We start from the raw sequence: 15837 nt of genomic DNA on the forward strand, positions 1-15837 counted from the left end.
CAATTGTTATTCATTCCATTTTTAAAATATAGGAGCAGACCTTTTTCTTACAGTTGGAAATTTTACATTATTGTCTTTTCTCCTTGAATTTATATTTCCATTTCACTCCTACCACAGAATTTTATCCTAATATAATATACTTTGTGCTTGAAATTAATTTAATCTTCACTTAGTCATACTTCTTTCTCACAAAACATGTATATAAATTGAAATTTAAAATTATTCTGTGGCTCTAAGACTATATAATAAAGAGTCAAAATTTTCTTTTTTATTATCATTATAATTATTATTAGTTGACAGTTTAATAAGTCAGCATTGATTTTAAAATATTAAATGTCTTGGTAGTAATTATAAAAAACTCATCTGAAGAGTGCACCTTGGGGTGCCTGGCTGGCTTAGTCAGAGGATCATGTGACTCTTGGTCTCAGGGTCTTAAGTTCAAGCTCCACCTTGGATGTAGAGATTACTTAAATAAATAAACTTAAAAATAAAAAGAGTGCACATAGAAGTTAAAGATCTGGGAATACATTTTCTTAAAGCTGTCCTTCTCATGCTGCCCTAAACCCTTTGAAAATTCTTCATGTACCAAAGGTATAGGAATCCAGAGTTTCAGCAGCTTTATAAAGGACATCAGAGGCACTGATCTGAAGCATTGTATAGTATTAGATTATGAGGTGAGAGGACCAGGTTAGTGACCAAATTTTTATGTTGATCCAAAGCTGACAGGATTCTAAAATATGTCAAGCTTGGAACATATTAGGCTTATAAACAGGGTCTTTTTTTTCACTGAGGACTCCTCCCTGAGAGACTAAGCTGATTCCCTATCATCCCTCATCTCTTAGCTTCCTGGCTTTACTCAGGCCAAGGACACAAATGCCATGGTAAACATTTCTTTATTGAAAACTTCAAATGACTTCTTTTTCAGTCAGAAGAAAATAAATAACAAGTCCTTGAATAGAAAGGAAAACATTCAGAATCAAGGCCCAAATACTCAAACTACTCTAAGACCTCATTAATAAATTTCTTCTAGCTATATCGCATAAAACCACAATGACTTATTTAACTTAAAAAAGTTCTAGAGACCAGTGTGCTAAACAAAGTTAAGGGGGCATCAGAATGGAAAAGCAGAATTTGGAAAGGTAAAAGATTGAAGGAGAATGACCTTTGTATCACTGTCACGTTTGAAAAATGCGTAGAAAATAGGAATGGACCTTGGGGTCAGAGAGCCCTGTGTTGGCAACCTAGTTCTGCAGTCTACTATCTGTGTGATTTTCAGCAAGTGACTCAGCTTTCAGTTTCCTCAGTTAGCAAATAAAAGTTATTATAAGTAGCTACTAACTTTTTCTGGGGTTTAAAGATTGTTAGTGTATAGGATCTATCAGTAACTGGCAGTCTAAGTTCAGTAGCACATTGTATAAATTATTTGTTGGGTTCAACTCATTGTTATGCTTAAAAACAATTTTTTTCAGTTTACAAAAAATTTTTTTTAACATTTACTTACTTTTGAGAGACAGAGAAGGAGTGGGGGAGGGGCAGAGAGAGAGAGGGAGACACAGAATCTGAAGCAGGCCCCGGACTCTGAGCTGTCAGCACAGAGCCCGACACAGGGCTCAAACTCACAGACCATGAGATCATGACCCAAGCCGAAGTCGGATGCTTAACTGACTAAGCCACACAGGTGCCCCTTTTTCAGTTTGTTTATTTGTTTTGAGAGAAACAGAAACAGTGCACGTCAGGGAGGGGCAGAGAGGAAAGGGAGAGAGAGAGAATCCCAAGCAGGCCCTACACCTTTATCGCAGATATGCGAGGCTTGAAACCACAAACCTCAAGAACGTGATCTGAGCCAAAACCAAGAACTGGCATCTAAACTGCCTGAGCTACCCTGGTGCCCCTAAAAACAGTTTTACATGTCCATACTATATTCTGAAACACCCGGGTGTCCACTGCACCATGACTATGAAGTGACATAGGAATAGAGGTGACTCGAATATGTGCCAAGAAGGTTTGAAATGTGTTCTAGACCAGAGACAAGGATGTAGCACAATGAGAACTGCCGCCACAAGAGACACGCAGTCCGGTATAGAAGAAAACACCTCACATTTGGAGTCAGAAGACGGTTGGATATCTTCACTCTGTGACTTCCCTGCTGTGTGACATGAGCAACTCAGTGAACACCCTGATCTCTACTCAATCCCCACATCTGTAAAGCAAGACTAATAATCATCTTTTCCTACCTAAAGTGTATTGAAATATTGACAAATATTAGACAAATACTAGATGAATGTAAAATATTACATCTACTTTCTTTGATATTACCTATTTTACTATAGGGAAAAGTAACTATTACCACAGTGATTTTTCTTGAATTTTTGGCTTAAAATTTAAGCAGAAAAATTCCTTTCAGAAAATCCTGATAATCACTGCAAAACACCCTTCCAGACCACTTATGCATTGCAAAGAGCCCAGAAATCTGGGGCTGTGCTCCCAGTCTGTCCTGTTATTACTGTGTGTAGTATGGGCCCTTTCTAAGTCTCAGTAAGGGATTAAGAATTGAGTAATATGCATTTATTTCAGCTGGGCAGGAACTAGGAAGGAGGATGAGCTGGGTCATGTAGATGTGATGATTCAAGGGGAGGCTCTGTCTAGAACTTCCTGACATTTCACAGGGCTCTGGGCTACAAACAAGATGGTGACACCCATTACTTGGAAAGCTGCACCCCATGTTAGACCTCCCAGCCCAGTGCCCTCTGTTTCTTGCTGTCTGCTCAGCAGGCTTTCAGTACAGAACTTGTCTCTGGTGTGCTTTGTCACTATGGTGGGCAAACACTTCTGTAATCCTAACGAGGTTTGGAGCAGGCCGGCACCCAGTCAGTGAGAGCTAATACTAGTTCATCCATTAAGCTCACTCTGCCCTGAAGGTAATCATGGTGTCCTCTCCTTCTGTGTGGTTGATCTCCTACTGGGCAACTTTGTTATTTAGCCCTTTTGTTCCTCCTTACCTGGATTAAGCTGCTTCTGGCCTCAGGGCCTCAGTTACCTTCTCCTTATACAGTGCCCAGTGCCTTCCAGTCCACTCAGGCTCTTCCAAGTGGGACAGTTCCCCCTGCTACCCTGGCAGAGAAGCATGGGCCTTTTGTCCTTCTAAGACAGAGTAGCAGACTCAAGTGTGAACCTTCAGGAGCCAAGCAGATACTGTAGATGGCTCAAGAGGACCAGTTGAGAACAGTGGCAAACTAGAGGGTCATGCCAGATCCATAGTATTGCTCCTTTTTTTTTTCCATCCCGAAAATGCAAGCCTAGTGCTGCCCTCTGCTTTTTCAAGAGAAAACAAAACTCTGATTTTTTTTTTCATGTTAAATGTGTTCATTTTGGCAATTAAATTTCTAAAAGTGTTGTCATTGGCAATATTTTAGTTCTTCAAAGAGTTCATGGGTGTTTGTTTCACATTTTGCTCTATGACTTACATACACATTATCTGGAGAGATACCATATAATTTATTATCCAAACCTGGGCAGTTTGGATAATAAGAGAAAAAAGGGTATGTGATTCATATTTTTTTAGGTGTAAACTAGGACTTTTCTTTTCATATATTACATCTTCTACCTCCCCGTTTTGAAGGAAGGTGAAAGGGTGATCTGTGGAAGGGTGTGAGAATGGGCCTTGATGGATGGGCAGGGAGATACTCAGGCTGGAATTAATGTGCACATGCAGAACCAGACAAGAGACCTGATCCTTTTGAGAAAGCTTTCCAATAGGCAGATCTTGAAGTATGTCTATTTGGTGGGGTAGAGCCAGCTTAGGAAGTGTAATCTGAAAGCCAATGCAGAGAGCTCCAGACTCAATGTGTTAGTGATAGAAACTAATGTTTGTTCTTAGGAAGGAGAGGGCAGTGAAATGCAAAATGAATCAGAGGAACAGAATAAGCAATAAGGCTGGAAGAGACATTGTTGAGAACTAGAATGCAGAGCATAGTTTATTAATACATTTGGCAAACATTCACTGAACACCCACAGTGTGCCGAGGACTATCCTGTAATCTAGAAGATGTAAAGATATGAGGGACATAATGCAACAAGGGAGTCAGAAATTTTGAAAGAATCATCAGGTTTCTGTGAGTAGCCAAGGTAACTGCTGAGTTGATATTGACAGGAAGAATGGAGGCAGCCAGATTAAGGAGGTGGGGGATGAGAAGGGCATCTCAGATAGGGGTATAGTGACACATCAGGCTAGAGAGCAAGGAGGGGTCAGGCAGATAGTGTGGGCCTTGAAGCGAGACTGAAGACAAGGCCTCCAGTTATGAGACAGAAGGAAGACCTTAGGGGGAAAACAGAAGAGCTTTAGAAAGAACCAGCAGAACAGAGGATGAGATGAGCAAGAGGAATGTTCCAGAAGCAAAGGGTGGAGGTGGGGTTTCAACAGCAACCTTTCACAGAGAGGGTGAGGAAGACAGACACAGAAGAGAGAGGGTTTGGCTAGAAGAAGGCAGCAGTAGGCTCCTGCTTCTATCCCCAAATAGGTTAAGACAAACCTAATTCATGGCTACCAACTCTGCACATGTGCCTTTCCTGCCTCTCAAACAGACAGGGAAGCCTCAGTAGGCCAGCAACCAGCTTTTCACTTTCCTTCTTGTTGCATAGTCTTTGCCCAGCAGAGGGGGAGGAATGGGACCTATAATCACTAGTGATTCAGCCCAGCAGCATACCCTGTGACCACATCCCCATTCTGTGTGTGTGTGTGTGTGTGTGTGTGTAAGAGAGAATGGGAGAGTTTGTGTTCCTCTGTGCATTAGACTAGAAAAGAACAAGGTATTACTGCAGCACAGAGTTAAATTCTCTGAATTATTCTGAGTTGTAAGAAGAGTAGTGAATAGAGGAGCTTCCTCAAAACAGATTCTGGGTGCTATCTGTAATTAACAGCTAGCCTTGTGGGGTTTGTGTATGGATCTCTTTGGGTACTAAAAAAAATTAGTAATGACATTTATTCAAAGTGTATAGTTCACTATTTACCAATATAATAGAAATAAACATGTGTTGGTTTGATGTAACTTGGCCTTCAAGTCACTGCACTAATGGTTGGGAGTTTTGTGTTTATTCTTTTTCTATTACAGGTGCTGGTCTCAGTGTCAGTGATAATGAATCGGGTCAAGGCAGCCAGGAGGGAGGCACCTTGACTGACTCCCAGATCGTAGAACTCAGGAGGATACCCATTGCTGACACTCACCTCTAGCGCTTCAGTGACCATTAGAATGATACTTTCATATGTGTATTGGTTTTGTGCTAAAACCCTGTAAGTTTTATACATACAGCTGTACGATAGGAACCTATGAATTGTACTGGATGATTAACCCAGAAGTGATCATTGTGTTTGGAATATGAGTTACTTATCTTTGTGCAACCTGAAAATTCACTGCTATGATGAAGACTGGATCAATTCCTATCAGTTAATAGCATATATTCCAAGAATACTAGTTGTTGTTTTTTTTAATCCTCCTGCATGGCTAACATTGTTTAATAAAAATAATAATCAATAAAAACAATAGAATCCATTTATCATCACCCAGGCTCATTATTTTATGAGGAAATATTGTGTATTTCCTTATCTAGATGTGGTCAAGCACCTTTTTTCTTCCAGTATTGATACAGGTCTTCCAGATTTAAGATATTGCAGCTTCTAGAAGACTTTCATTCCTAAAAACCATGAAAGGTATCATCTGTTAAAGATTCTGCACTGTGTGTTGATGGGGATACTGCAGTTTGCATCATCTTTCATCAAAAGTATGTATTTTGCTCATTATAAAATTAGGAATCTGAATATTTTCCAAAATAAATGTTCTGTTCCCAGTTAAAAATAACTACTACATCAAGCATTTTAGCACAGCTAAGAAGAAGAGCATTCAAACAGTGGAGTTTTTTTAGGAACAATATTTCTGGATTTTGATTTTTCAGTCTTCCTTTGTCTTGGAATGAGAAATCAAAAAGTCTATCCCAGAACAAACACTATTGTGTTTGTGATGATTTCATTGACTGTGGTTCCAAAGAATCATTAGGGACAGAACACATTTGTCCTAAGGAAGCCTTGTGACCTTTTGTTTCTGAATTCTTAAGTATTTTTGAGAAAATCTGTATCATCTCAATAGAAAAAATTAAAAATAATTAAGAGAAAATTTTGTTCCTTTCGAGCCATAATTAAAACATTCTAGTGTCCTTTAATTACTTAAGCTTGGATTTACTTTTTATAAAAACTGAGTGGCATTATTTATCTTGATGAAATAATGAAGTGACTCTTCTCTTCCTGTTCGTCCTCCCCCACTCCTCCCTCCTCCCTCTTACACTGAGTGCTTATGGGAGGATTGTCACCGTAGGTAGAAAACAAAAAGCTGCCCAATAAAGTGAAACAGCAGAACTAACAAAGTCCTTGGGAGAGTTATAATCCTTTTTGGAAACTTTAGAATAGGTGGTGACAAGACTGCATTTACATTATGTGACAAATAAGTTAGTTGTGTCTTTCAGCCCCACCGCTGTGCTGTATATAGTCTGTTTCATGATAGGGTGAGGCACTTTTTTAAATTGGTTATAATGTATAAAATTTAAGATGAAAATTTTAGACTTGGTAACATTAAAATTGTTAATAGGTTTTATTGAATTGGGTGCTTTTGTAATGATTATAAAAATGTGAGATTTCATTGTCTGAAATCCATAAGTCATTTTTTCCAGAAAACTAAGTTCTTATTTGTCACTTAAGGTATTTTCTTAAGGAATTTACTTAAGGTAAATTCAGTCTTATTACCACCATTTTTTAAATAGTTTTTTTTTTAAGTTTATTTATTTTGAGAGAGACAGAAAGAGCAGGAGCAAAAGAGGGGCAGAGAGAGGAGAGAGAATCCCAAGCAGGCTCTCCAGAGTCAGTGCAGATCCCAAAGTACAGCTTGAACTCATTAAACTGTGAGATCATGACCTGAGCAGAAATCAAGAGTCAGATGCTTAATAGACTGAGCCAACCTAGGAGCCCCAACCACCATTTTCAAAGTTCCTAAAAAGCTTATAACTTTACCAGTGAGGAATTCTCTAACAAAGGCAGCTGCCAATAGCTACTTTCATGTATGCATTTTGTCAGAATTTGGGGAAAGTCTGGCCTAAAACATGACAAATGGGATACCTTTTTTGCTTCAGGTTATTGGATATGTATGTCTGTCCAAAGTACCACCTTAATAAGGAATCAAAAGGACTACTTGCTACTATTCAGCAGGATTCTTTTAAATACTGGTAGGGGAAAAAAACAAGATTTCTGGAAACCACAGTGCCAAAATAAATAAGCTTTATGTTTTAACAGCAGCAATATTTTGCCCTCCTGTTTCCTCTCAATGTAGTTTAAAATGGGACATTTGCCAGGGAAGTATAGTACTGTGTAGGAAGAGGCAAATCAAATCAAATTCCTAAAAGGAAAACTAAAGGGTTGGGACTATACTATTTTGCAATCGCTTTTTTTCAGGAGGTTTGATACTCTTTCTTCATGATACTTTTTTTAGTTAATTAATTTTTGAGAGAGAGAGAGTGGGGGAGGAGCAGAGAGAGAGGGAGAGGGGGAGTATCTGAAGTCGGCTCTGTTGACAGTGCAAGGGCACTGCAGGGCTCGAACTCACAAACCTTAAGATCATGACCTGAGCCAAGTAGGACACTTGAACCGACTGAACCATCTAGGCGTCCCTCTTGGAGACATTAAAAAATTTTTTTTAATGTTTATTTATATTTGAGAGTAAGAGAGACAGAGTGTGAGTAGGGGAAGGGGTAGAGAGAAAGAGAGAGAAACATAGAATCCGAAGCAGACTCCAGGCTCTGAGCTGTCAGTACAGAACCTGATGCGGGGCTTGAACCCACAAACTGTGAGATCATGACCTGAGCCGAAGTCGGTCACTTAACCGACCAAACCACCCAGGTGCCCCTTCATAACAGTTTTAAAAGAGCTTTTTATTAAGAGGTAATTCACATTCCATACAATTCACTCATTTAAAGTGTGCAATTCAGTAGTATTTGGCATATTGGATTATTGGGGGGTTTTTTTAATCGTAAAATATATGTAACACAAAATTGGTCATTTTAAGCATTTTTAATGTGATTTTTAAATTCAGTGGCATTTACAATGTTACTCACCCCTCTCCTCTATTTCCAAAACTTTTTCACCAGCCCAAACAGAAACTCCGTTTTTCTCCTCTCCATGACCTTTTTTGTTCTCTGTCAATAGACACCTAACATTTCTTTGGGAAAGGTCTCTGCTGTATTTTTGTGATTTTAAGTTTTTTCTTCTTCTTGCTTCAGGGTTTTTTCAATATTTTTTTTTAGAACATTAAAAAAAAAGATTTTCTCAATCTGGACTCAAGCAGAGACGCAATTGAGGTGTGGAGCGGCATTGTTGCTGTTAGAATTCCAACCAAGACAGGAGTGCAGGCAAATGAAAATCTTCGTGAGTAAAACAAAGAATTTCACTGGAACTTTAGCTTTGAGTTGGTTTTCAATTTCTTGAGGTGTCTTAGGTGTGTTTTTTAAAGTAATCTCTATACCCAAGGTGTGGCTCAAACTCACAACACTGAGATCAAGAGTCATATGCTCCACCAACTGACCAGCCAGGTGTCCTGAGGTATTTTAGGGTTTAATCAATATTTCCATGTAGTCCCAATCTGATCAAAGAAGTTTAAACACATAATTTGAGGTATGACTGGGAATAGACAGTGCTTATTCAGGAACATAGCTCCTGAGCAATTTCACCTTGTGCTTTCCAGCACTTAAGATGCTTCTTGAGTTTAGCCTTAAGGCCTCCAGGTAGATATATTTGAGGGTAAGTCTCAATAAGATAAGTGGTGTTGACCTTCTCAGAGCACCTGGATGCCAGAGTGGATTTCATCCAGATAGCCTGATCGTGGTAGGAGCAGAAAAATCAACAAGGGCATCCTATGTTTCATAGGCGTTTTGATCACTGCTGGCAAGGGCCCAGTCTCCTCAGTGCTTCTGTCTCAGGATATAAGTCAAAGAACCACATTGTCCATAAGTGGCGCTTAAAGAATGAACCAAGTGACTGAATCTAGACCTCTTCCATTATCTTGAATCGCATCTAGTCTTTTCAGCTGACTAATAAAATAGTAAGACAGATGAGTGATATTCTTACTGATAAGATGTTGGGTACATTGATGTATTCTTACTCAATACATCTTACCTACCCAATTAAAAAAAAATTTTTTTAATGTTTTTTATTTATTTTTGACAGAAAGAGAGAGACAGCGTGAGCAGGGGAGGGTCAGAGAGAGAGGGAGACACAGAATCTGAAGCAGGCTCCAGGCTCTGAGGCAGCCGCCAGCACAGAGCCCAACCCACAAGCCGTGAGATCATGACCTGAGCTGAAGCCGAACTCTCAACCGACTGAGCCACCCAGGTGCCCCTCACCTACCCAATTTTTTTCTCAAGTTTATTTACTTAAGCAATCTGTACACCCAACATGAGGCTTGAACTTATGACCCCAAGATCAAGAGTTGCATTCTCTTCCGACTGAGCCAGCAAGGTGCCCCTCACCTACACAAATTTTTAGCTCATAAAAACAATTGCAGTACTATAATAGAAAACCAGACTCACCTTTACAAAAATCTAGGAAACTCCAGATTTTCTATTAAATTATAACACATGCTAGGTGGCATATACAATGAATAAATGTACAATATTCCTGAGGGGGAAAATGAACATTATTTTTTATTGCTCTCTATAACTATTCAAATCACTTTGACAAGTTTGGCAACCGCCTTAATTAGGAATTTACTAGACTGGAGATAAGAGAGTTTAACAAGGAATATATTTAAAGCCACCCAGATACTCACTAATGCTTCAGTATCAGTGATTTATGGCCAATAAACATCTTTATCTTAAGTAGATTGTATGATTGCAGGAGAAGAAGCAAATGGAGAAGAATCCTGTTTCCCATCATCTCTGACCATGGGATGAAGTTACCAAATACTGTTGCCATGGTTCTTGGGATCACTACAGGGTGCTTTGGTTCAGTGCCCAGCCTGCCTACTGCTAGGGACTCAACAGCTGGATCTAACAGCTTTGACTGCCCTATGAGCCCCAAAATTAGAGCTGAAGTCCCTACAAAATGACTCAGCTCAAGGAAATTGTTAGCACTTCCAGGAATGAAATAGTATCTTAGTCCTGTGAGAAAACATAGGTAATCACTGTTTTCTAATAGATAGAAGAATTCCAACTTAAGCAGGACAAAACATACTTCTTGCCTATGATTAACCTTTAGGAGTTTATGAGCAAAATCACAAATTTGACTTTTTAAAAAATATAGGAATGTGGGGCACTTTGGTGGCTGAGTTGGTCAGGCATCCAATTCTTGATTTCAGCTCAGGTCATAATCTCACAGTTTGTGAGGTTGAGGCCCACATCTGGTTACAAGCAGACCATGGAGCCTACTTGGAATTCTCTCCTTCTCTCTTTGCCCCCCCCCAATAAAAATCTTTAAATAATATATATAGGAATGAACTGACAGCATTTGTTTCATGATACTAATGAAAAAAAGAGACCATGCAAATCATTTCAACATCACTTATTCTGGGTTTGATTATGAGTATGATTATATTTATTTTATGTGGCTTTTTAAAAATTTATTTTTGAGAGAGAGAGAGACAGCACGAACAGGGGAGGGTCAAAGAGAGAGGAAGACACAGAATCTGAAGCAGGCTCCGGGCTCTGAGCTAGCTGTTAACACAGAGCTCGATGCGGGGCTCGAACCCACGAACCGTGAGATCATGACCTGAGCCGAAGCCGGACACCTAACCGACTGAGCTACCCAGGCGCCCCGATTATAGTTATTTTAAAGGTAAAAGTACATATGTGTATATGTGTGTGTGTGAGAGAAAGAGACTAAAAGAAGGAATTCTGGGAAATCAGAGCAAGAAAAGCAAGGAAATCGTGATAATAATAGTTTCTATTGCAGTTTGCAATGGATTTGCATTTTTAAAAGATTTTAAAACATTTTGAAAAGCTGATTAATGAAGTGTATGAAATTGTCCATCATCCTGCCCCATAGTATATATCTTGCTCTCTGTACATCCATCAAAATCATTTTGAAGCTTTTTGCCACATTACAGGAGGCAAGTTGTAAGTTTTTAATAAAATACAAGACAACAGAGAACACACAAAACAAATTAGGAAGGTGCTCGAGAACTATCGGGGCATTATGGTACCTTTCTGGAACATTCAATCAAACAATGCACAGGATTATGTAGTAAATGGCCTGTTTCTTTTTCTGTTCCTTTTTTTTTTTTTTTAATATTTATGTATTCTTGAGAGAGTGAGCCAGTAGGGGAGGGACAGAGAGAGAGGGAGACAGGACCCATTGAGGGACTCCCACTCACAAACCATGAGACCATCACCTGAGCCAAAGTCGGATACTTAATGGATTTATTCACCTAAGTGCTCCAGCTTGTCTCTTCTTTCAAAGATGATCTTTATCCTCCACATTCATCCATATGGCCACGTATTACCAGACTTCCTTCTTTGTTTAATATTATATATATCTTGGCTATTGTGAACTGCGGTGAACATGGAATATCTTTCAAGATACTGACTTCAGTTCTTTTGGATAAATACCAGAAGTAAGTTTGCTGGATCATATGAGTTCTTTTTTTTTTTTAATAATAAGTTTCTTTATTTTTCAGAGAGAGAGAGAGCATGAGCAAGGGAATGGCAGGGAGAGAAAGAGACCCAATCTGAAGCAGGCTTCAGGGTCCACACTGTCAGCACAGAGCCCGACCCAGGGATCAGACCAGCAAACCATGCGATCCTGACCTGAGCTGAAGTCAGACACTCAGCAGACTGAGCTACCCAGGCGCCCCATGAGAGTTCTGTTTTTTATTTTTTTGAGGAACCTCCATACTGTTTACCATTGTGGCTGTGCTGTTTTGTATTCCCACCAACAATGTGCAAAATTTCCCAATTCCTTCACATCCTCACCAACACTGGTCTTTTGGGGGTTTTTTGATAATAGCCATCTTGACAGGTGTGAGGTGATGTCTTATGGTTTTGATCTGCATTTTTTCTGGTGACTAGTGATGCTGAACATTTTTTTCGTGTATCCATTGGCCATTTGTATGTCTTTGAAGAAATGCCTATTCAAGTCTATAGCCCATTTCTTAATTGCATCACTAGTTTTTTTGCTTTTGAGTTGTAGGATTTCCTTCTATTTTGGAGATTAAACTCTTCTCAAGTATATGGTTTGTAAATATTTTCCCCAATTCTGTAGGTTGCCTTTTCACTCTTTTGATAAGTGAAATAAGCCAGTGACATAAAGACAAATCCTGCACAATCCCACTTGCGTAAGACATCTAAAATAATCAAATTCAGGGGTGCCTTGGTGCTCAGTCGGTTGAGCGACCAACTTTTTGGCTCAGGTCATGATCTAACGCTCATGAGTTCAAACCCCGCTTTGGGCTCTGTGTTGATGGCCCAGAACCTGGAGCTTGCTTCAGATTCTGTGTCTTCCTCTCTTTCTGCCCCTCCCCCACTCACAATCTGTCTCTCTCTCTCAAAAATTTAAAAAAAAAAAAAAACCCTTAAAAATGTTTAAGTAGTAATAAAATAAAATAATCAAATTCACAGAATCACAGAATAGAATGCTGGCTTTCTGGGCTTGAGGTAAGGGAGAAATGAGGAGTTACTAACCAGCAGGCATAATGTTTTAGTTAAGCAAAATTAATAAGCTCTAAAGACAAGCTATACAATACTGTACCTAGAGGCACTAATACTTTATTATACACTTAAAATTTTGTTAAGAGGGTAGATCTGTTAAGCTTTCTTACCACAATAAACTTCTTTTTAAATTTGCTAACAGAGCTGCTTAAGCACTGTAATTCATTGCAAGTGCTGGCATTGCATAGGAAAGGAAGTTCAAACAACTTTTTTTAAAGTTTTCCAATTTATGGGGCACTTGAGCGGCTCAGTCAGTTAATGTCTGACTGTTGATTTCAGCTCGGATCACGATCTCACGGTTCATGGGTCTGAGTTCCATGCTGACAGCATGGAGCCTCTTGGGATTCTCTTTCTCTCCCTCTCTGCCCCTCCCCCCTTCTCTCTCTCTCTCTCTCTCTCTCTCTCTCACTCTCTCTCCCGTCTCAGAATAAATAAAATAAACTTAAAAAAATAAAGTTTTCCAATCTATTCTAGAACTCTTAGTAACCCCTCACAGAATCCCTAATGATATCTGCAGAACCCCAACTGAGAAACACATAGTAGGTTGTAAGCTCCTGAAGAGTGGGAACTATGTCTTATTTATTTTGTGTCTTAAGCACCTAGCACAATGCCTGGAACAAAACTGATGCCCAGTCTATACATGTGGAACTGGGAAAAAAATCCTTTTTATCCTAATAACTAAAGAAGAGAATAATTTCTCTTGGTCTCTTATATATTTAGTTATAGATGTTTTGCCTTTAAAAATCCAAATGGATAGAAGTTATTGAACAAATTAGAAGTCATATCATCTTCATGTTACCAAACAGCTTACATTTTCAAAGCTGTAATTTGTTGAATTATTCATTTTGCTGCCTAGTTATCCAAGGAGTCTTGAAAACCACTCAAGACCTCTGAAAAGCTTGATTTCATTTGTCAGTAGCCTATATAACAAGTTTCAAAGTAGGACAGTATTTTAAGGATTCCTTGGTGGGGGCAAAGGGGAGGCCAAACAGAGTAAATAAACAAGAGACAATAGTTAGTCTTTATATCTCATTATTATTCCATGACCTGTTAATCATAAGGGTTTCGTGTGGAAAATTACATATGCATGAATATTTTGTAACCAAAGGGTTATAATCTGCAATCTCTCTCATACTTATCTGGTTCCACAGTAGGAAGTCAAAGAAGTGTGTATTGTGTCATTCATGGTTGATTCATTATGCCTGTACTAAATACATTTGAAATAACAGTCTGCATTGTAACACTCAAACATAGATAACATGTAATTTCTAATCTCAGTGAGCCAAGAGAATAAGACTAATTGTACTCGGAAGCTAAGAAATCAATGTCTACCAGATTGACTGTAAGTGTCCAAGGTTCAGAAGAACACACTGTCATCTTCATAACAGAGCAGCGCGTCTATTCCATGCTGTTAGGAACTAACTATTGATAAAAGTCAAGACCGTCATATTTAGCCACAATGTGATTTCTCAAAACAACCCAGAAGATTGTGAGTCAAAAGTCATTGCCTTTTGCCAATTTCCAAGATAAAAACTGAACTGTGGAAAGTAGAGCTTCTTTCTGGCAAAGGACAAAAAAAAAAAAGCATCTGAAAAAGTAACATTTGTTTTAAAGAATAAACATTTTAAAGTCAGGAATTAAAAAAAAAACCAGATACATTGCTTCAAATCAAAATTTGCCAGTGTGCACATGAGAGCATAGACAATAGAAATGCTAGGACAGGAAGAGAACAATAAGATGAGCAGATTTTATTTGAATTTATCTTTGGTCCAGGTATTTTCAAATGCTATAAACTAGAACAGAATATTTTGAAAGAAAGAAAAAACATATTTGCTTAATCATACAAAAATCTCCTTTTGTCTTATTATGTAAGACTGCTCACATAGTGCGGGATCTTTGGGATCTTCTCCTTTTATCTTCTATTTACCATTGCCCCTCTTCCTAGCACAAGACATATTTATTTTTGTAAGAAGGCATTTTTGAAAAATTATATTAGAATTGTATATTAAATTTTTTTAATGTTTATTTATTTTTGAGAGACAGAACACAAACGGGGGGCGGGCAGAGAGAGGAGATACAGAATCCAAAGCAGGCTCCAGGCTCTGAGCTGTCAGCACAGAGCCCGACGCAGGGCTTGAACTCATAAATCAGGAGATCATGACCTGAGCCGAAGGCAGGCACTCAACCAACTGAGCCACCCAGGCACCCCTAAAACCATATATTTAAATTAAAGTATATCACCTTTTTTTACTCCGTGAGAAAATCTAATTACAAATAATCATTATGAGAAAAGATTAGCTTAGAAAAGGAAGTGCATATTTTTGCTCATCAAAAGAAATAAAAGCACCATCAAAAATAAAGATGGGTGATGTTTAGTCATTTCTCCTCAGGGTCTAAGTCACCATCTCATAATGATTTAGCTGCAGGGGAAGGATGTGTATGTAGACTGACGTGCAAAGGCATGGATTAGAGGCTAGACAGAGTCCTGCGAGGTGCGGGGGAACAACCCACACACCACAGTCGAAAGGTCCCGAGTAGGGGGTTGGTGTCGGCGAAAATCTCTCTAGAAAAGAAGATGGATAAGACAGACAATACAGAGGATGTTGATGGTGGTTGGTAAGGCCACACTTTATTAAGATAGCCAGGGTCTTATATACCATGGGTGATTACATCATTTCTTTAATGGTTACATAGTTCTAGGTCCTTGAAGACATGCTCCGGATAAGGTCATTCTTATCAGGACGGTAGTAAGTTACAGGATTAAGTCATTACAAAAGAGGAATCCCCTAATGATAGTCTGGTTTTAAACATAAGATAAACCTGAAGAATTCTGTGAGGAGATATACATTCCTTAAGGCCCTTCATCAGTTATTCAAGGGTAAGATGCTGATCCTTCTATATGTAAATCTTTTGGCAAAGGATTATGTTCACTCCCAACAGCAGACAAAGAGCCAGAAAATAAAGTAAGGGAAGGTCACTGACTGACCTAAGTTGATTCAAAGCCTAAAAGTATATGTCTCTTTACAAAGCAATGAGAAAATCATAGGATGAACAGAAGCCACATGTGCGGCCCAAGAGGCCAAATATTGTTTGAGGGTTATTATTG

The 15837-nt window shown here is 38.8% G+C and overlaps 1 protein-coding gene across 1 annotated transcript in view; it reads left to right on the forward strand.

Moving 5' to 3' along the window:
* Positions 1 to 6113, forward strand: part of ADGRV1 (adhesion G protein-coupled receptor V1) — a 506381-nt gene extending 500268 nt beyond the window's left edge. The window contains exon 90 of the mRNA XM_029942597.1: positions 5108 to 6113. Coding sequence (XP_029798457.1) covers positions 5108 to 5226 — 119 coding nt within the window. The 3' untranslated portion in view covers positions 5227 to 6113. The remainder of the gene's footprint in view (positions 1 to 5107) is intronic.
* The last annotated feature ends 9724 nt before the right edge of the window (positions 6114 to 15837 follow it).

The sequence above is a fragment of the Suricata suricatta genome, chromosome 6, assembly GCF_006229205.1.
Source record: "Suricata suricatta isolate VVHF042 chromosome 6, meerkat_22Aug2017_6uvM2_HiC, whole genome shotgun sequence".
Taxonomy (NCBI): Eukaryota; Metazoa; Chordata; class Mammalia; order Carnivora; family Herpestidae; genus Suricata; species Suricata suricatta.